The 22,069-nt window shown below is 43.1% G+C and overlaps 1 protein-coding gene across 6 annotated transcripts in view; it reads left to right on the top strand.

The window, feature by feature from the left end:
- The window catches only part of LOC117434275 (protein Aster-A-like), a 40,065-nt gene that overhangs the window by 4,905 nt on the left and 13,091 nt on the right, over positions 1 to 22,069 (top strand). For 2 of the 6 annotated variants that reach the window (XM_059009125.1, XM_059009124.1), the window contains exons 1-2: positions 1,462 to 2,285; positions 21,488 to 21,686. In XM_059009125.1, the coding sequence (XP_058865108.1) occupies positions 1,924 to 2,285; positions 21,488 to 21,686 (561 nt within the window). In that variant the 5' untranslated portion in view covers positions 1,462 to 1,923. Of the gene's footprint in view, positions 1 to 1,456; positions 2,286 to 4,954; positions 5,303 to 21,487; positions 21,687 to 22,069 lie in introns of those variants that run through there. The other 4 variants (XM_059009129.1, XM_059009126.1, XM_059009127.1 and 1 more) reach the window with 3 other exon arrangements.

Genomic DNA, 22,069 nt, shown 5'->3' with positions numbered 1-22,069 from the left:
CACTTACAAGTACATCTCACCCGAAAGACGGAGCACAAGGAGGTTCAGTGACTTGCTCAGGGTCACACAAGGAGTCAGTGGCTGAGGTGGGATTTGAACCGGGGACCTCCAGGTTACAAGCCCTTTTCTTTAAACACTGGACCACTCAGCCTCCTTTAAAATATGAATGCAAGCCAACAGTTATTTTTTAATTTTTTTATTTTTTGACAAACCCAGGACTGGAACACCAGTTCTGTTGTCAATTCAACGCTTGTCTTCTTTCTATTCCTTAAGGATATTATCTTCAAGTATTGCTCATCCTTGTTAGACAGCTTTTTGGGTCTTCCAGTCCTGGGTTTGTCAATTACAGATGTTTCTCTGTACTTGTTGATTATGCTTCGGATACCACACCTTGAAAATCGAGCGATGCAAGCTATTTCACTCAATGTGTTTCCTTCTTTATGCAAGGTTGTTATAATAGTAGAAAACACTAGTGGAGGCTTTGAGTAAATTGTTGATGCTCATAATGCATCAGAGTAGAAAAGCGCAACATGTCTAAGACTTTTGCACAGCAGTGTGTACGTATGCATGTAACAATTTACAGGTTTGCAGATTTTTAGAGAAATGCTTTTCAACTTCAAGCACTGACTAGCGCAAGTTAATGTGTCATCTTTTCTGAGTTTGTTAGTCCACCCGGCTGTTTTTCCGCATTTCGTTTTGCTTTCATCTAGGACACCACTGGTCCGCCTGTCCCAAAACATGCTGAGGACAGCTCATCAGTGACCCAGTTTAGCTGACATAATTGTTTCAAGGCAACATTATGACAGTTCGAACTGTCTCCAAAATATGACTCCAAATATGCAAACGTTTTAAAAATACCGCTTCGATTTCAAAATACATTTCAAGTTAAAATAAGCAACCCTTCATGGCAACATGATACACTTAAGAAAGATCTAGGTGGAGTTGGGATATGCATAAGAGAAAAACTGACAAATTAAAAAATGTGACATGAAATACTACTGTACTACTATTATGGCTTCCAGTAGATTAATTTTGCGATATTATTTTGTAGTTTTATTTGATTTACATGATGTGAAATTAAAGATCTAAATTATGTTGATCTATTTTCATCATCCTAAAATTCTAGGTGATGCAAAACCTTTGACCCTAGCTGTAGGGTGACCGTGTTTCAGTTTTCTAATTTTACTCTCCAAAATAACCGCTGGTGATGCAACATCTGTTTCTCCTTGCAGTTCTCGGACACATCTGGCCTCTTCCTTCTTGTTTGGATGCAGTTTTCTCAGAAGGAGGGAAACACATTCTGCTGCTTGTGGCAATGGCATGACCTAAAACATCTAGTTTCTGCTGTTGAAAAATCAGGAGGATCTAATTCACGGTGTTTACTTGAAGGTCTGAATTACTGCCCTTTTTTTTTTTTTTTTTGATTCCCAAACAGGTTTCCTTATTTTCTTATCCTAAAGGTAATCTGCGGAAGCAACACGGTTCTGCTGTAAGATTAATCTGCTCATTTATTTAACTGCAAACTACCTGTAACAGAACAGTGTTCTGCAGCAACTGTTCTGTGGTGGTGGAGATGGAAAACTCTAGATCTTCTGGATCCATACGAATCACCTGTTAAAACCTGACAAAGAAGACTCTAGAAGAGGCAGTGGCTCCCACGCGCAGTATTCAGCAAACAGAAAATGTGTCTGGAACCATTCTAGAATGTTCCTGGAATGTTCCAAAACTCTTAACCTTCAAACTGTTGCCTTTTTTTAGTTTTGGGGGAAAATCAACACTATCTTGGCTGGCAGCAATTAACACTAACCTGCACAGCATTTTAACCCCGTCTTCAGATATTCCCAATCAAAAGAAACAACGTTCCCGGCCAAGAACACAGACCGAAAAAAAAAAAAAACACATTCACTTCACCAAACCCATACAATGGCCTGGCCTGTCCCGATCCCATCTCTAAAAGTCCTCCCCCCCACCTCGGACTCTGACAGCTGGTCTCGCTCCTCCACCCCCAGCTTCAAGCGCCGCCGCAGGGCTCCGCACCGGGACTGGGGGCTGAAATCGAAGGCTGAACCAGTGAACCTGCTGCTGTCGCCCCCGGAGACCCTCCCTCCACCCCTGACCCTCCTCCAGCCCCCCTCTGTCGAGATCAGCCCCTCGAGTGACGAGGAGGCCCTGCCCTGGTCCTCCTGCTCCACCCCCAGCTCCTCCCCGCGCCGACGGAGTTTCCTGCTCAGGAAGTGGCTGCAGCGGGACCGCAGGGACAGAGGCAGGGGGAGCGATGACTGCAGGTTGGTGCTGCTGCTTCAGTCCCACATATTTGTAATGCAATGCAGTATAATACAGTATAAAGCAATACCATACAATTCAATACACTACAGTACAACACAATGCACATTTCTATAGCGCCTTTATCTCACAGATCCCAAGGTGCGCTCTCTCTCTCTCTCTCTCTCTCTCTCTCTCTCTCTCTCTCTCTCTCTCTCTCTCTCACACACACACATGTTTGCATTCCTATATTTGTGAGGTCTCCTCATTGACTCTCATTATATTTTTATTTACTATTTCTAATTCCAGTCAGATAAAACTCCACACAGGGTGAAAGTCGACAACAAACTAAATATTTTGGCACTTTTTATTTATTTATTTATTTATTTATTTATTTATTTTTTATTTTTTTAAGGCAGTTTAGTTCTCAGGGCTTCTGAAAAGCTGCAGATTTCAAATTACTTATAGAATGTTTATAGAATCTTCCACTGTTTTAAGAGCTGAAAACAAGGAAAAGGGTCTAATTAAGCAAATTATTAGTTCAATGAAGAGTTTAGTTAAGTCACTGAGAGCTCAGTTGGAATGAAAACCAGCAGACACAGGGGGTCCCCAGGACAGGACAGCCCTGTTGTAAGCTATGCTCAACGGAAACGTTTAGTGTGGTTAGATATGGTTCTATATATAAATCTATGGGGGGGAGGATCTAACTTTTCCACGTGTTATGAGAACGTCTTTCTGCTGGAACCTGAGAGGCTTCACATCACGAGACGCTGCTGTTCTCCTTCTTAAAGGCGCAGCAGTCCAGGCTGCTTGCAATAAGTTAACACGTAGTGTCTCTTACTGTTACCAGAAACCATCTTGTTCTATAAAGGTCAGCTTCTTCTACATAAGAGATGTCCTACTAGATGGGTTGATTTCTCGTAAGTGAAGTCTTTCTAGTTTTCCTGACCCTGTTGTCACTTTGACGCTTGCCACAGCACCAGAAGTTCATTTATACGATCTTGTTATTGTCTGCAAGGCGGGCAGTAGGTAGGGTTGCCACAAAACTAGGTCTCCCGGAACCTGGTTTCAAGACACTGTTCCTGAAAAGGTGTCTCAATGTTCCCTCTGCTTTTAAATGCACGATATCTCCTCCAGATCGGATTTAGAGCTACGTAGCATTAAAGGCCTTCAGTGTATTCTTCTGTGCTACAGTGGGGATATAAAACTGTTAATTCATTTTCCTGCATGGCAATAATCCGGGATTGAGCGACTCTCCGCATTATCCCCCCCCCCCCCCCCCCCCCCCCCCGTCTTTCATCTCTCTAATATTCCCGAGCTCGCACTGCGCCGGCAGCCCTAAACAGATTACGTTTTCAGTTCAGCGGGAATCAGATTTGTTTGTGGTTTATTACATGCTTAATCCCTCGCAGTCTCTCTGAGGGATTGGGGCAGAGTTCAGATAGCTGAATATATTACTTTTATATGTACAGTAGTTTCAGGCACCATTTACTGGGCAATCCTCATCAAGCATTCCTATTGGGCGATGATCTGTTTAATTTTTTTTTCCTCCTGAAAAAAGGCTCTGCAGGTAAAGTTTATCATTTAAAGGAAGAAAACTATAAAAAAACAGAGTAGTGCATTGTAGAAGTTAAAATGCAACATGACTTTTGTATTAAACGGGTCACATTTGCAGTTGGCTTAAAAGCACTGGAATTCCAATGCACAGCGTGTCGAGGTTTATTTAGGGTTTCCATATGACTCCATGGACATTAGGAGAGGTCAGGCTTTTCAGCTCCCATTGCAATGCATTCTGGGAAGTGTAGTTCTACTGTGAAAGGTACCGGAGACAGGTCAAGTGTACCAGAATGCATTGGGGTGCGAGCTGAAAAGCCTGAACTGTCCCAAACTGTCCCAGTGTACACAGAGTCCTATGGTATCAAACTCTCAAGGACAGATAATCTTGGAAGGTCCACATTTCCCTCGTGTTATCTGCGGTAGGAGAGATAGACCAGACCAGGGCTGATATGCAGGCGTCAGAAACCCAGAGTATTTACATAACAAACAAAGTGATTTACATAAACTCCACAGCACAGGGAAATGGGGAAGAAGGAGCGGGAACTTGCGTCAGTAAACAGAGGCTTTAAATAACATTGTCTTTGCATTTAACATTGTTATGAAAGCTTATTTTTGGTGCAAGGCCTAGGCAAAGCGAATCTTTGTACTGTTGCTTGGTTTTTATAGACTCTGATTAGCACTAATCTGTGAAGCTAGTAGTATCAATTCACTTCTGCATGTCCAAACGGAACAGGGGCTGATAAAAGTTTAAACTCTCCTTCAGAAATCCTCTATGCGTCCAATAGGAAACATTGATCCTATTACTACTATAGTACAGACAACTGATTCATACTGTGCGTCTGTTGCAGTAATAATCATATTCAATTCATATCGCAATGCAGCACAGCAAAATACACTGCTGCATATTTTTGTAAGGCACGCATCCTTGACTTTAATAATCCTGAAGTATTGCACATGCCCAGTAAATGTGTGTGTGTGTGTGGTGTATATATATATATATATATATATATATATATATATATATATATATATATATATATTTTTTTTAAGTGTTCGTTTTCAGCAGTTTTAATCAGCGGCCCAGTGTTTTTCCAAGTAGCAATACAGTTTCAAGTGCGGGTGACTGTGGCTTGCTTTCTGCAATGCCAGCCTTGGCCAGTAGGTGGCGGTGCATGTGGCGATTGGGTGGCTGACTTGTTTTAGCAAACCTCCAGGCTGTGTTAAGACCTGGCTCTTGAGTTAACAGTACTGAGAGAGGAGGGCCGACCGGCGGCTTCCATTCCTCACACCGCAACGCGAAACGGGGGGCTCGCCGTTGACTTTTATTTATTCAATGCAGTATTGTTGTTGTTTTTATGAAACAAGGGGATGCGTCTCAAATAAAGACTTTTACATCACATCCGCTTAAAAAAGACGAAGACGTTAGAACAAAAGCCAAAATACTGGAATCGGGCTAAATCGTAAACCTCCATGACATGTTCGAGTAAGTAGTATTTTTTTTTATTTTATATATTTTTTTTCATCGGTGCATGAGAATAAATCCCGTTATTTGCTGTGTTTTGGCAGTGGTGTAGAAACTAGGTGGGTATTTACATGTTTGTTAATGTTCTGAATTGCTTTGGGTGCATTTGAAAACGTGAGCAGAATTCAGATATATATTTTTTTTTAGTATCTGTAGCCGACAAAGGGGGGGTTTGTTTGAATTTGGTGCTATTTATTTATTTATTTATTTTGTTTTAAATTAAACATATTCACGGTAGCGTTTGGTGTTTCAATGAAAGAAACTGTAGCAAATTAAAATAAGTAAATAAACTATTGCTTTCTGGTTTCATTTGTAACTACGTTGTTGCTTAGAGTCACTAGACAAGTCCCGTAGAACAAAAACGACGCAAAGAAAACTGACGCTTTTGTAACTTCCCATATTATCGTTGTCTGAAAAATCATTGTGTTTCTAAATAACCACGTCTTTATTATCCAGCGGCTATCTGTTATCCATCAGTCGCTGTTCGGGGCTTTGTTTCATTGTGTTTTGCCTATACGCCGGTATTTGTTGTTGTACAAATTCTGAAGTATTGTTATTACTGTCTGTCTGAGGAAAACAAATGTAGATGCTTTAAGTCTGTAGTTTAAATTTTAAAATAAAACTGAACAAAAAAATGAAATGCTTTTGGACCAGATGACATTGCCTGTGTGTAACTTGTAAACGCGCTTGCGTGCGGGTTTAATAAATACGTTTTTATTATTTATGTATTATTTATTTATTTATTTATTTTTTCTTGTAAGAAACGTTATATTTGAGAGCCATTAAAAAATAACACGAACGTTGTCAGTCAGTCAGTCAGTGCTGGAACTAGACCTCCATTCTTAGTCCATTGTCATTTTTGGTTTCGTTTTATCGATTCGATAGAAAACACAAAAGGGCTGATTTTGTTAACGTTTTTAAAAAAAGACATACAGAATGGTTTTTTATTGTTTGTTGTAGGTTTGGTTGTCTTACGTCTTAATTCTTGTCTTTTTTAAATTTTTTTTTTTTCACCGGATGCTCGTGAAAAAAGGATGCTAATTTTAAGGTGGAGTGATTGAGTTCCCATTGTCCTACATATTACAAACAGAATTTAACACAGTAAAAACACTGTCATCTAAGTTATTTCTAAGAGGTTGGTGACCGATAAGTTGTGCTTTAGTTAAAAAAAAAAAAATGCTATTGTACTAATAGTGCGATTAGAAATATCTGACTACCTTAAATAATGCCAACAATATAGTTACACAACAAACCCACTATATTTCATTATGTAACACCTTTGCAACTGTGTAAGCCAACAGCTTTTTAATGTGTTCATTTTAATAATTCATATTTAACCCATTACACAGAGTTCAAGAACGGGTTAGTTAGGAACAGCATCAAATCAAGCCCAGGGAAATCCCATTTAATTGTCTTTTAGACTGCACATGAATGACGATACAAAGGAAGATGTATTTTCACAGTTCTGCTGTTTAGGGAAAACCTGTTTTTTTTAGGAAGTGGAATGTTAATTATGACATCACAATAGAAACTTTGTTAATGGAAATTGCATCACAAATTATTATTATTGTTTATTTACAGAGACTAGGGTGTGTGAACTATGCATCAGCTGCAGAGTCACTTACAACTACGTCTCACCCGAAAGACGGAGCACAAGGAGGTTAAGTGACTTGCTCAGGGTCACACAATGAGTCAGTGGCTGAGGTGGGATTTGAACCGGGGACCTCCTGGTTACAAGCCCTTTTCTTTAACCACTGGACCACACAGTAGAATCTGGTTCAAATCAAATCCAAATCTTACACCTGTATGCTGACAGATACTTTGCAGTCTTTTTTTGTCCTAAATGCTACTGTGCAAGAAACAGATGGTAATAGTTGTTTAGAATCTAAACATTTTCTAAGGATTTGTCCCAAACGTTGAACTGTTCTCTGTGATATGCATGTGGAACGGGCAGTGTTGTGTCATACACTGCTTTGAGGGATTCTGTCCTGTCCCCTGTCCGTGAGATGGACCGGGGACAGAACAAACACACACGAATGCTGAGGAGCCTGGCTGTTTTGCACAGCGGTTAAGGTGTTCGCTTGCTGTGCGTGTGGTTACCGGTTCACGGCCAGCCTCTGCCCTGCATGCCAAGTTACATAGAGGTGAGCCGCAGCGTTTCTACAGTGAGATGTGTGCAGTGTCACTTACTCAGTATTGAGTCCAGCTCTTTTCTGTATACTGTCAGTGACGAGACAGGTCTCAATAAACTAAACAGTCCCTTTGTTACCATAACAGGTCCTCTGAGTGAAACTGCTAGAAGATAGGCGTCTCCTGGCCATCCTGGCCAAAAACTTTCATATCCTAGAATTATAGATAGACATTAATAAAAAAAAAAAATGTATGGACAAAATTTAGATCTTTTATTTGCCATCACGGTAATCAAAGATACTACAAAATGATGTTGCAAAAGTCTACCGGAAGCCTAGATTTTGAAATGTCGCATTTTTCAATTTGGCAGTGTTTTTTTTTTGTGTGTGAAGTATATGGGAAAACTACTTAGCAGTTAACATTCAATATGTTAACCTAAACATTATTCGGCAGGTTTCATTCTAATGACTTAATTCTATAGGCTGATGCAAAACTTTTGGCCATTGCTTACAATGGATTAAGATCATTAGTGTTTTAGTGCCATGACAGGGTGCATGCAGGGCCCTAAATTGTCAATATAAGCATGAGCGCGATCATTTTTGAAGATGCCATGGCCGCTATAAAAAAAGATTTTCGTGCAATTCTGCTTTAAATTAGTATATAAAGCTATTACATTAACCAAGGACGGAAACAACAAACTGTACAAAATAATGCTTTTAAATCCTGTTTGTTGTGTTCATCCATTCGTTGTACAGAGGATCTCCAATATGCGGTTTTGAAACTTGAGAAATGTAATTTGAAGATGCAAGCTCTCTCTTTTAAAAAATAAATAAAAATAAAGCCTTTCAATGTCATTTTAAATGGTTTTATAAAACCTCCTCATGTTTTCTCGTCCGTTAAAACATGCAGCTGTTCCTCAGTAGGCAGGCATCTGCAGCGGTTGCCTTTATCGTGGGTCGAGGGTGTTTCAGCTGTTATCTAGGGGCTGCAGGGCTGGGAAAGGGGGTGTAATGATACTGCTGTGCATCTCCAGTCCACCTAAGAGGTGCACGCTGCAGAAAGGCTGCCCTTGAAAGTGGTCACTGTAGTTAATAGGCTGTTAACCCTTGCTTGACCAGCAGGCCTGTGACTGAGTCCCGAACACAATTCTACACTAAATTATAATCTATTTCTATGTATTAACCAGAGCTGAGGTCAATGTATAATTACTTTTACAGCAGCATTGTTTGCTGAAATTAAAATAACAAGGATATTTTGTTCAATTACAGCTAATTATGCTGCAGTAATTAGAATTGGTATGCTAGGCCATCATGCAACATTCTCGCCTTGCAGACCCTTTTAAGATTATCCGTCCTTTGAAACCTGGTCCTCGCGGCGCAGGAGAGGCGTTCTGGTTCTGAAATGTTCTGTCAAGAGACGGTGAAGTGGTGGATGGTACCATCTCGCTGTTTTGCGAGTTTGCCAGTTCACTGGTTTCTGATTGACACGAAATAATACAGCACTGAAGCGGTATGAGCCGTCGCTGTGGTTACTGATTTGTTTAGCCAGGTTTTGAGCTGCCTGGTTGGCAGCTGAAGATGACAGCAGCTTTAGTCTGTGGGAGAACACGGAGAGCGAGAGAAGAAAAAGTCTTTCTTTCTTTTTTAGATCTTTCAAGGACAAGTGACCCGCTGTGTGTTTTGTAAATGTGTGTTCAGTGAAGCATTGCAAATAAATTAAACAGGCAAAAACAACAAACTAATTGGTGGAATGGGTTTCAGATTATTATTATTTCTTTCTTAGCAGCCGCCCTTATCCAGGGTGACTTACAATTGTTGCAAGATATCACATTATTCTTTACATACAATTACCCATTTATACAGTTGGGTTTTTTTACTGGAGCAATCTAGGTAAAGTACCTTGCTCAAGGGTACAGCAGCCGTGTCCCCTACCAGGGATTGAACCCACAACTCTCCGGTCAAGAGTCCAGAGCCCTAACCACTACTCCACACTGCTGCCCATGGGAGGTGGGGGTGAGTGGTCACTGGCTTCAAATCGTCATTCGGGCTGTGTTTTATTATTTTTTTTACTCTTATTTCAGTCTAAAGTAGGTATTTCAATATATACAGAACAAAATGTAGCCTTGTCACATTCAAAATCAGAAACATCCGCTACAGAGCTCCTTGGCATGAAGAGGCCGTGGGTTTGGATCGGATCGGATGACCCCTACTGACCTTCCGCTCTCCCGAGCTACGTTGAGGAGGCATGATCTGACATTCTAAATTGGGTAGAAAAACAGCGACTGACGAGAGACTGCACTGAAAAAAAAAATATATATGATGGTGAGAATTTGATCTCGGCCTCTTATTCCTCATGATAAATGAAGACTTGAGATGCGGCTGGCTGTGTTTCAGAAATCGGTTGCCCAAGGTTATTTTCCTCAACCCACCCCCCCTCAACTCTCTCAATTCAAACCTATTTCTGGGGATGAGCCGCAGTGGAAGGTGACCAACAGATTGGATTTCTGCTTGTTGCTTCCTGTTTGTAATCTAGCTGCTTCGTGGGAACTGAACCCTTTTTATTATTTCTATAAAGGAAATGCGACAGTAATAATGCCACTGCGTTCAGGGCTAAATTTATCTTGACGTTGCCTTTTTTAAAATGCAGCTTAACACAGTGAGAGGGAGGGTAATGAAGTGGAATACAGTTACATGCATACTTTTATTTATTATATATTTTTTTTTAAAGAAAGTTAATCTAAAGCCCCGTTCACACTGGCATGCTCTACCCGGGACAGAACCTTTCCGGGTCAGGACCTGGTGACATGCGGGTCAGGTACTTGATTTCACACTGCTTTTGATAAAGCAGGGCCAGCCTGGGTGACAGACGCAAGCGCACGACGAGCGGATCAAATCGATACCCAATCGCTTCTGCTTTAAGTCGATTGGGGAACAGGACTGGGGATCTCCAGCCTACCTCCTCGCTCGGTTCAGGAAACCCGAGTCGGTTCATGTCTTAGTTACTGGCTGATTTCCATTACACGAGAGTAGATGTTAAAACTTCATGCTGATTTGAACTCGGCTCTCGCCAAGATAAGCACCAACTAAGACGTAGCTTTACAGTAAACTAATGTGATCCATATGTGTCTCCATCCATTTACGTTTCCTTCCATATGATGATGTAGATATCCTTCTGTCTGGTGTTAATGGCTGAAGTGTAATGCTGGCTCCAGGGATCAGCTTATTTTGCCTCCCTGGCGCATCAGCACACACAACGGCTGCGATGCTGGCTCCGGGGATCAACCAAAGTGCGGCCTCCCCAGCGCATCAGCATGACAACCGTCTGGATTGAGCTAAGTAGGGTACATCTCTGGGGTTTTCAAGTGGGCACCTTCCATCCTCAGTGTTTCGTCGACTAGCCCACGACACCTCAAGAGGGCTCGACGGTGATTCTGGCGTCCCAGCATCACCCCCCTCCGTCCCCCACTCAACTCAGCCCAGCTTACTTACCTGTCCCCAGCCAGAATCTTTCCGTCTCAACCACAGCCAGTTGCTGCTCCTCTCTGCTGCTTCAGATAAGTTCTTCACTGTGCGACGCAACTCTTGGCCACTGAATCCGACGTCTCTGAGAAACCGGGTTGTAGAGTGTGCCACAAATCCTCGACAACCCACTTCCACTGGGTAAACCCGAACTCTCCATCCTCGCTGTTCCGCTTCAGTGGCTAGTTGAGCATACCGCAGTTTCTTCCTCTCATACGCCTCATCTACAGCATCCTCCCATGGCACTGTTAACTCTACCAGGTGAACAAGGCGTGCTGATCCAGACCACAAGACAATATCTGGTCGAAGGTTAGTGGTGGCAATCTCAGGTGGAAAAATAAGCCGTTGACCAACATCTGCCAGCATATTCCAGTCTCTAGCAGCTTCCAGTTGTCCTGGGCGAGGATTGGTTTTAACACCTTTTCTTGGTGGTTGCTCTCCTGGGCGGAGGAATGTTGTCTTTTGTGTGTAATGTTTTGATGGAACAGGTGGCAACTTATTGGTCATGTTACGCTTGTCTTCCAATGCTAAGGCCAAACATTGCAGCACCTGGTCATGGCGCCAAGTAAACCGTCCTTGGCTAAGAGCCACCTTACATCCTGTCAAAATGTGCCTTAATGTTGCAGGTGTTGAACACAAAGGACATGAGGGATCCTCTCCTACCCAGAGGTTTAGGTTCTGTGGTGATGGGAGAACATCATATGTTGACCTGATGAGGAAACTGATCCTGCTCTGTTCCATTGACCATAGGTCTTGCCAGCCAATCTTGCGTTGTTCCACACTCTCCCATCTCATCCATTCTCCCTGTTTGGCCTGGGAAATGGCCTTTATACACCTCATCCTCTCCTCCTGCTTTTGCACCTCGTTGACTACCAGCTTCCTCCTTTGAGCTGGGGCCGCCTTGTGCCATGTAGGAGGAGTTGAACTGAAACCAAGACCCCCTCTTCCATGCTGAACTTGCCCCATGATATCACCAATTCGAAGGGCAGCCTTTGCATCTTCCACAGCTTTCTTTGCCGCCCACTTTCTTCCAGTTTTCAACACAGGTGCTGCCTCCCTTACGCATTTATCGCGTGACTCTACTAAAGTCATTTCCAGTCTGACCTTGGCGCACTTAAACTCCTCGGTTAGAGCAGAGACTGGTAGCTGCAGTATTCCTTTACCATAAAGTCCCACTCTGCTGAGGCAGCGTGGAACTCCCAACCATTTCCTGATGTATGAACTGATTAAAGCTTCCAGCTTCTCTACTGTTGTCAAAGAAACCTCGTACACAGTCAGTGGCCACAGCAACCTCGGCAGTAGACCAAACTGAAAGCACCAGAGTTTTAGTTTACCTGGTAGAGCGCAGCTGTCTATGCTCTTCAACCCTTCCACTGCTTGTTGTCTAACTTCTCCCACACGAACTGTGTCCTTTAGATCCCCGTCGTACCATCTCCCAAGACTCTTCACTGGCTTCTCAGACACTGTTGGTATTGCCTCACCATTAATGAAGAATGTTTTATCTACTACTTTGCCTTTAATTATAGAGATGCTCCTTGATTTAGTGGGCTTGAATTGCATTCGTGCCCATTCAATGTTATTGGTTAATTTGCCCAATAAGCGATTAGTGCAGGCTACTGTTGTAGTCATGGTTGTCATGTCATCCATGTATGCTCGAATTGGTGGTAGTCGCATTCCAGAAGCCAAGCGCTCTCCTCCTACTACCCATTTTGATGCCCTAATGATTACTTCCATTGCCATGGTAAAAGCCAGTGGAGAAATGGTGCATCCTGCCATTATTCCAACCTCTAGGCATTGCCATGTAGTGCTGAATTCTGAAGTTGAAAAACTGAATTGTAAATCTCCAAAATAGGCTTTCACTAAATTTGTTATTGTCATCGGTACACTGAAAAAATCAAATGCTGCCCAAAGTAGTTCATGTGGCACTGAACCATATGCATTAGCCAAATCCAGGAATGTCACATGGAGCTCCTTCCTCTCCTTTTTAGCTGATTGAATTTGTTGCCAGATCACATTGATGTGTTCTAAGCAACCTGGGAAACCTGGAATGCCCGCTTTTTGTATTGAAGTGTCAATGAAGCAGTTCTTTAATAGGTAAGCTGACAATCTCTGAGCAATAATGCTGAAGAAAATCTTGCCTTCTACGTTTAATAGGGAAATGGGACGAAACTGACTGATGCTTGTAGAATCTTTTTCTTTAGGTATAAAGACTCCACCTGCTCGGCGCCATGCTCTTGGTACAACCTGTTTTTCCCATGTCACTTTCATCAATTTCCACAGAATTCGTAGAACTCCTGAAGCACTCTTGTACACTCTGTACGGAACTCCATTAGGCCCTGGAGATGATGAAGCCCTTGCTTTTTTCACAGCTTGCTCTATTTCTTTCCACTTAGGTGCACAGTCCTCCATTTGGTATTCTGGTGGATTAATAGGTGGGATGTCTGACGGAATTGACATAGGCTCCTGCCTTTTTGAATCTGTATGTGTTTCCTCCAAATATCTCTCCAGCTCAACCTTAGTTGCTTTTAGTGTGCCATTCTTCTCACTGGTGAATAACTTCTTTACAAATTTGAATGGGTCTTTATAAAAGTTAGCTCTCGCACGCTCCTTCTTTTTGTAGCGTTTCCGTAGGCGCTCAGCTCTGCGCAATGTTGCAAGCTTATCTTTTATGACCCTTTGTAAGAGATTGAGTCCCTCCTTCTGACTTTGTTCTGCTCTTCTCCATTGGTTCCTCAGCTGTCTCCTTTCTCTAACTAAGCGTTCAATCTCCTGCTGCCGTCTAGACTTTCCAGGAATAGTTTGTACTTTTTCCTTCCTTTTTTCAACTCCAAACCTCTCACTTCCATATGCGTAGATGATGTCCCCAAATTTATCCAGCTTCTTTTCAACTGTTCCACTTAATCTTTCCAATGCAACGCAGAGATCTGTGTTTACTGTGTCCCATGCAGTTTTCTCACAAGCTCTTGGCCATTTAACTCCAGGCTTGTGCCCGTTGAGGTTCTTTTCTCTCTTATGCTGGTTTGTCTGACCGGGTTCACAAGGATCATTAGGTTCATCACTAACTGTGTCCATGCAAGTCCTCCTCACATCTATGACAGGGGTGCTGATATCCTGCGAACTGTGGTTTGCTTCCTGTCGCTGGATTTCATTCGACTGACTTGACTGACTTCGTAAGAAGTATTGATCAATGCGAGGCCCTTGTCCCTTCTCCCTCAAGCATTTCATTCTCCCTTGATGAATCTTCAAACCCCTGACCGTTGTCGCCTTGCTCCAGCCGCAGACACAAACCTGGAGTTCCATGTCTTTGTTAACTGCAGATCTTGAACTAGTCTTTTGTGAAGTACTCTCCATACTCATATCCGTTTCCGTTCCTAAGTCGTTAACCGTGTTGTCCAACGTTGAGTCATCTTCCGCCCCCGCTCTCGCAGACTCTAGGGGTATTTTTCTCTTTAATTTCTTAGAAGCCTTGGGCGGGTGTCTCCAGCATCCTGTAAACACAGAGCTGGATACTGCCGACAAGGGTAGCTAACCCTTACCAGCCCCAATGGGGTCTCTTTCCTCCTGTCAGCTGTCTCTCCAGGCTGTCACAAGGTCTTTCCCTTGTTGCCAGCTGCACTATTCACAGCAGTCACTGGACGTATCCAGATCTTCATGATTTCCATTACACGAGAGTAGATGTTAAAACTTCATGCTGATTTGAACTCGGCTCTCGCCAAGATAAGCACCAACTAAGACGTAGCTTTACAGTAAACTAATGTGATCCATATGTGTCTCCATCCATTTACGTTTCCTTCCATATGATGATGTAGATATCCTTCTGTCTGGTGTTAATGGCTGAAGTGTAATGCTGGCTCCAGGGATCAGCTTATTTTGCCTCCCTGGCGCATCAGCACACACAACGGCTGCGATGCTGGCTCCGGGGATCAACCAAAGTGCGGCCTCCCCAGCGCATCAGCATGACAACCGTCTGGATTGAGCTAAGTAGGGTACATCTCTGGGGTTTTCAAGTGGGCACCTTCCATCCTCAGTGTTTCGTCGACTAGCCCACGACACCTCAAGAGGGCTCGACGGTGATTCTGGCGTCCCAGCATCACCCCCCTCCGTCCCCCACTCAACTCAGCCCAGCTTACTTACCTGTCCCCAGCCAGAATCTTTCCGTCTCAACCACAGCCAGTTGCTGCTCCTCTCTGCTGCTTCAGATAAGTTCTTCACTGTGCGACGCAACTCTTGGCCACTGAATCCGACGTCTCTGAGAAACCGGGTTGTAGAGTGTGCCACAAATCCTCGACAACCCACTTCCACTGGGTAAACCCGAACTCTCCATCCTCGCTGTTCCGCTTCAGTGGCTAGTTGAGCATACCGCAGTTTCTTCCTCTCATACGCCTCATCTACAGCATCCTCCCATGGCACTGTTAACTCTACCAGGTGAACAAGGCGTGCTGATCCAGACCACAAGACAATATCTGGTCGAAGGTTAGTGGTGGCAATCTCAGGTGGAAAAATAAGCCGTTGACCAACATCTGCCAGCATATTCCAGTCTCTAGCAGCTTCCAGTTGTCCTGGGCGAGGATTGGTTTTAACACCTTTTCTTGGTGGTTGCTCTCCTGGGCGGAGGAATGTTGTCTTTTGTGTGTAATGGAAATGGGTTGACTCTGCATTGTGTGATGCTGTAACCCTACCTCCTGATTTTCCATGCTTTGCGTGCGTGTCTGTTGATCGTACAGCCAGCCCCTGCCAATGAAGAGCCTGGCGCAGAGTCAGCACGCTGAGTCCTGCTGGTTTTGTTCAGCTGGGGTCATGTTCTCATCCCTTCCCATCGCCTACATAAACAGATCAGACACAGTGAAACCAAATGCACCCCAGTGTTCACTCCGACCTTCAGGATTTCAAGCACATCATGAATGGTCCAAATGATAATGAAAGCTTAATGAGCATTGATCACAGTGCAAGGATTTATGTCTCCTTGTGGTAATTAGTGCGCAGGTGTAGTAATCCAATGATAGACAGACAACAAAGTACGGGTCAAACAGTTTCTTTAATTTGTAATCCAATGGTCTGATGACCAAGCAGAAAATAATAGAGCTTGCAATACACATAAGATGCAGGTCAAATACATTATGGAGCAGCTTGAATGTGTTGAGAACTTCAAGCTACAGATGTAGCCTCAATAACTAGGGATGAATGGAGATCATTGCTTAACATGATGTGTCGACGCATACCTCTATTACATTTGTATCAGGATACAACACCAAAGACACCATGTGGCTCATTGCAAATCACCATGTAGTTCTTGAATAAAGAATAAGTGTGTTTTACTGTACAGTGGGTATGAATGCATACTCTCCCTATCATTTAATTAGTCTCATCATTCAATGATCATCTGATCTTATAAGTAGCCTCTTGGGTCCATGCATGGCGATGCATTTTATACTTCAACCTGCATTCAGTGTAGCGATGCAGGATCGCGACATTAGTGCATCGTTAGTTACACCCCTATTAAAGAAAAAAAAAAAACCAGCAGATTAGATTATAAATTTAAGGGTGTTCGTTTCTGTTCCATTTTCATAAACGTTTTAACATGTTGGGAATGTTTTAAAAGCCATCAGAAGTAGCCCGTCCGTTTTAAAATTGGATTTGTGTGTGAGAGACTGTGAACAAATACTGAATATAAAAAAAAATGGGCCAACGCTGGATAATTAAAACTATCTTAACACACCTCTGCGTGTTTTTTTGACGCTGGTTAATCGGGCAAAGGCTAACGTTTGATTTACAGCAATAATACAAGTACTGTTTGCAAAGAAAGCCATTTCTATATTTCATATTCCACACACGGCTGCTGTCTCTCCATTTCTGTAACGAATGTGGTTCAGCTGTGGAGTCGCTCAGCAGGATGTTGGGGATCACCTCTAATCTGTGGGGTTATCATTGAACAACGTGTACCGCATAGTGAAATGCAACCAATTCTAAGGCTTTTTACATCAGCGAATGGGGAGTAGAACAGAACACTCAAATTCAAATTCACCGGGTGTCATATAGAATATTGCTTCCGTTCAGAATAGTCTGTAGCGAGGCTCCGGTTTTTCCAATAAAGTCCGGTCCATCGGTTCTTAAACAGGAGTCCATAAAGCTCATTAAGCGACATTTTTTCAGAACAGTGGCTTGAAGCCTGGTTCCAGGACACCTAGTTTGATGCAACATTGCTGTATCAAAACCCCCAAGTCTCCCCTGGTGTGCCGTGCAGTGTCCTGAAACCACGTACCAAACCACAAAGGGGCTTCGTGTTCCCTCGGCTTCAGACTGCTCCACAGGGGAATGCAACACACAAGCACAGCAGCCTCTTGCAAATATCCCTGACGGCTGGCAAAGCCATGCCCAGCAGACCGAGGGATCCGTCCAATTACAAGAACGCTGATTTTTATCAGCTACGTTTTGACTCCTGTTTCCATGTGGATTAGCTTTTCCAGCACGTGTGTGTTTTATACTCTCTTTCCAGTGCGCCACGCTTGCTGCACAAGCTCTTGATTTTGTATGATGCTCTGTGCTTAATTTGCACCGACAAGTTTTCGCACCCTTCCACTCCTCCCTGTTCAAGTTCGGGCAATGGCAAAATGAGTCTTGCGCCTGACTCAGTGCACCGTACAGTCAAGAGCTTGTGTTGTATAGCGGAACGTGCTGCAATAGCAGGCTTTGGGAATGAAGAACATAAATACAGAGCTTGTGTAAAAGCAGTTTACATAACGGACGTGCCCAATGAGACTATTGAGCTCTCGTGTAAGATGGAATGGTTTTGGAACCCGTGGGCTGCTGTATTTAGCACCACCCGTATATACATGCTGTAATAGCATAGCCTTATAATGCATTTCACTCTGTGGCTCCCGGCTGTCACTGTTAATAAACAGAGGAGAACATCCCATTCCCTGCAGGACCGCAGAGTGCCTCATTCCTCATTGATCTAGCAACCTGATTCCTATGAATTAACAGAGTGCCATCGCCTCAACACTCTGCATGCCAGCGAGACTCTGTGTGTGTGTGTGTGTGTGTGTGTGTGTGTGTGTGTGTGTCCTGGAAGACTGCCTGCTGTTCTGCAGGAGCCTGGTTTATTATTCACACATGTAAGGACAACCCCCCAAAAAATTGGCTGGTTTGCTGCACCTCGTTTCCTGAACTAGCTGGGTAGATTTTTTTTTTTTTTTCAAAATAATGAAACAGTCCAACTAATAATTTTCTGCTTTGGGTTGAAGGTCTGTGCAGGAATAACTTGCCTACATACCTTGTTTATTTTACTGCATAGAAATATTAAGGACAGGGGATGCAGCAAACCAAACTGTTATCATGGCACAGACTGAACACCTTTTATTTATTCAAGGACCCCTGGCTGGGACCATCTGATCTGGCAATCGCGCCTGTCCTGAATTGTGCATGACACTTCAGCAATGCAGATGTCTGAAACAAGTTGAAACATTGTAGGTTTAGTTTAATTTCTACGTTTTGTTTGTTTTTTGTAGCTGTATGATTTTTGAAAAGCTGCTTTTTTTTGGATTTCAGATTGTTTGTTTGGTTTAGTGGAGTAGCTCTCCAGCACTGTGATCGTACACCCTACCATCAACTTGTACGCGTTTATTTGAAGGCATTAAACAAACTGCCTTTATTGCAGATTTATATCAGTACTTCTCTCTCCCACAGTATAGCATTGAATTTATATATATATATATATATATATAATATATATAGGTAAATAGAACCGGTGCATTCAGAGAAGCATTCAGGTGAGCGTAACAGAAAAAGACAGACCAGTCCTACCGGGTGTAACATTCTGTACTAGGCCTCGCTTCCCCTTAGCAACAGTGACATCACAGCTCCATCCTGCTGCTGCTGACGTTCTCATTGTGGGGGGGGGGGGGGGATGCGGATTACCATGAAAAAAGAGTTTCTGTGCATTGTGTTCCAGCTAGCTAAGCCTAGGAGGGCCAGTACTGGGTTTGTTTAACAGGAAGTGTAGTTTTTTTTAAAAGTGTTTCTGTTGCTGTTGAATTACTCCTAGTTTTCAAACCGTGCTAAGAGGAAGAGAACTCCTTTCATAGGGCTTGTGATATAGAGCTTGGGAGACAGAGATGGTCTGTTTGGTGTTTTTTTCACAGTTTGATGAGCGCACGTAGCTTGAGGTTACAATTTCCGTTGCTCTTCTCTGTAGCGATGGTGAGAAGTGACTTCCAGTTTCATATGATATTTCACCACTTCAGTTTTAAAGCCTTGACATTTTAAAGAGCATGTAATGCAAACTAAAATCATGATAAAGCATTTTCTCTTGGAGAGCTCTTACAGGCAATTGCGTCCGCTGTTTATTTACCCTACTGTGATGTGGCGAGCGAGTAAATCCTATAAAACAGGATGTCAAACCTGTTCTAAAAACACAAGCAGAACTACTTCTGCAGAAAGCAGGCCTACCAGGTAACACCTTTTTAGAACGCAGGGTGACAATACTGGACAGTTTTAAAGCTTGTTGGATATAAAGCAAATGTTAATGGTCCGTCCAAAAGTCTGATTCCCTGTCCTTTATCAGTACTATTGTCACTACTCCCCCACCCAGCTTCCCAGAGATGGAAATAAGACTCCTATTGCAAAGCAGTGTCACCCATTCCAGGTTTTACTATGAGCTTGATTAGCCCACAGTGTACAGGTAACAAGCTCAGGTCTGTTTTTAAACTAGTAAAACCAGGCATGGATCAAACTGCTATGCAGTGGTGGCCTTCTTTCCCTCCCTGCTTCTTTTTCTCCTACATTTTCCTAGGAAGCTAACACTGTCCTCCACGTTGGTCCTCGCCTAGTAAGCGAGTGTGTGGATAATGCAAATCAATTTGATTAGTTTGATTTGTGAATAATTCCTGCACCTGCAGCCTGTGCTGGGCTGTCTGGAGGAGAGGAGGGGGGCTCTGGAGGAGGGGCGGCCCTCCGCGGTGCTGTGTGTCCCAGTCACTCCGGGGGAGTTCCTCCCTGTATTGTCTCATGGTAGAGAGCAGCTGCCTCCTTGCTTGGTGCAGCTGAGCCATCTGCTGCAAGCACACTGCCTTTCATACTGAGTTGCAATGCTGAAGAGATGACTAGTTCCTTTTGTGATCTGAGGTTATGTAACAGGAACCTCTACGTCACCAAATTAGGCGTGTTAGATTTAATTTCCTAACTCCTTTAAGGTTGTTTAAACAAATGTATTGGGGAATTATTGTGGCCAATCAAAACAAGGAGAAGCTCTCCATTAGCTTTGCTTTTTTTATGATGTGCTGCAGTATTAGATGACACGCGAATGAGAAGAATAAGGCAAAAGTTCATTTCTGAGGCCGACTAGGCAAGCAGCAGCAAGGAGTGTGTCACTCAATCGCACTGTTCTGCACAAAGACGCGTCTAGAGGAATCCAAACAAGGCAGCGTTCCATCAGCACTGGCTCTTCTGGGAATTGGAAGCTTAATGTTGCGATTTGTCTGAAAACCATTATTTTTCATCCGGTGTAAAAAATGTTCACATGAGTAGTTGAACGTCCACTTAATGACAAAGATCCCGAAATAACTTCATTTTAGAAGTGCTTTGATCAGCCCTGCGCATCGAACCTCGTTATATCATGTACGGTAGTTCCATTTAAAAGATCAAGCAACGGCCAGGGTAAATGTTTCACTTTTTTGTGCCATCTTTTTGTAGACTTTTTTTTACCTCTGATCAAAAAATCCATCATCTGGACAGCCGGACAAACTCCAGTTTTCTGAACTCGGTGTAAGCTTGGGCCCCTGTGCTGGGAGAGAGGTGGGCTCCCTTCATGCAGCACCTGCCCTTCCATGCCAGTTGGTTCAGCAAACAAGTGAATACCAAGGGAACCTCTCTCAAAGCTTTCTCTTCTTGAAAAGCAGCTGTCAGTGCACTGGGATCATTCTGCCTGTGTGAGTCAGTCACTCAGTCTGCAGCTGTAAAGCACCCCCCTCAGCTGTTTAACAGCAAGCAGCTTCAAACAGATAGAGAGAAATCTATGTAGAGAGAGATATAGGTATACAATAGCTAGAGTTAGATACAGGATAGAAATACAGTAGTGAGAGATAGATAGATACTGTATACATAGCTTTAGAGAGATTTGATTGTGCATAAATGTATAGAGCTATAGATAGAGATTTTATACAGATGTATTTTTTTTTCTGTCCTCCTTTGCAATCCTCCTGTGCGATTTGAACTCAAATACTGTATTTGTTTTGGTCTGTGTTGGGGTGATTTTCACCTCTTTAGCTTGTATTAGTTTTAGTTAATACGTTGTGTGTAGGGTGTGCCTTATTTTAAGTCATGCGGTTCAGGCAACTGTTCGGTCTGCTCAAACTGTGCAAAATGAGGCCCCCTACACACATCATATGAACCACAAAAACAAGCATCTGTATAATGAAGGGGTGCGTCTGGCGTGGCTGCAGCGGTGGCTGATTTCACACGCGTGGTTTTCTAACGATGTTCCTGTCTCTTCTCTCCTGGACAGTACGGCCAGCAACTCCCCACGCACTACCCCTACCGGCTCCCCGGCCCTGCGCAAACGCCTGCTGGCCCCGGGGCCCTCGTCTCGCTCCTGTGAGGGGGACGCCATGGTGGAGAAGGGTTCAGACAGCTCCTCCGAGAAGGGCCCCTCCCAGTCCCCCAACTACCCGCCCGCCGCACGCAACTTCACACGCAATGCCAAGGTACGCTTTGAGACGGTAGCCGCTCCACCAAGGGGCGCGTCGTGTAATATTTGGGGATATCTGGCTGCTTTTTGAGTTGTTGTTGTCTGCATGGTTTTTTAAGCTAAGAAAGTTGGACGGCTGTGTGACTGAATCAATTAGTCGGAGGATATGTCAAGTACATTTCAAAGAAGTCTCATATGATCATGGTATTGTAGCAATAGAAATGACAATACTAATATATATGTTAATTTCAAAGACTATATATATATATATATATATATATATATATATATATATATATATATATGCATGCATATATCTATATATCACATAAAATGCATTAAATACTAAGTATTACATCCAGTTAAATTCATATGGGTCAGCCTTTAACTTGTAAATCT

Source organism: Acipenser ruthenus, chromosome 38, assembly GCF_902713425.1.
Source record: "Acipenser ruthenus chromosome 38, fAciRut3.2 maternal haplotype, whole genome shotgun sequence".
Lineage (NCBI taxonomy): Eukaryota > Metazoa > Chordata > Actinopteri > Acipenseriformes > Acipenseridae > Acipenser > Acipenser ruthenus.
This window is presented reverse-complemented; position numbering and strand designations above follow the sequence as displayed.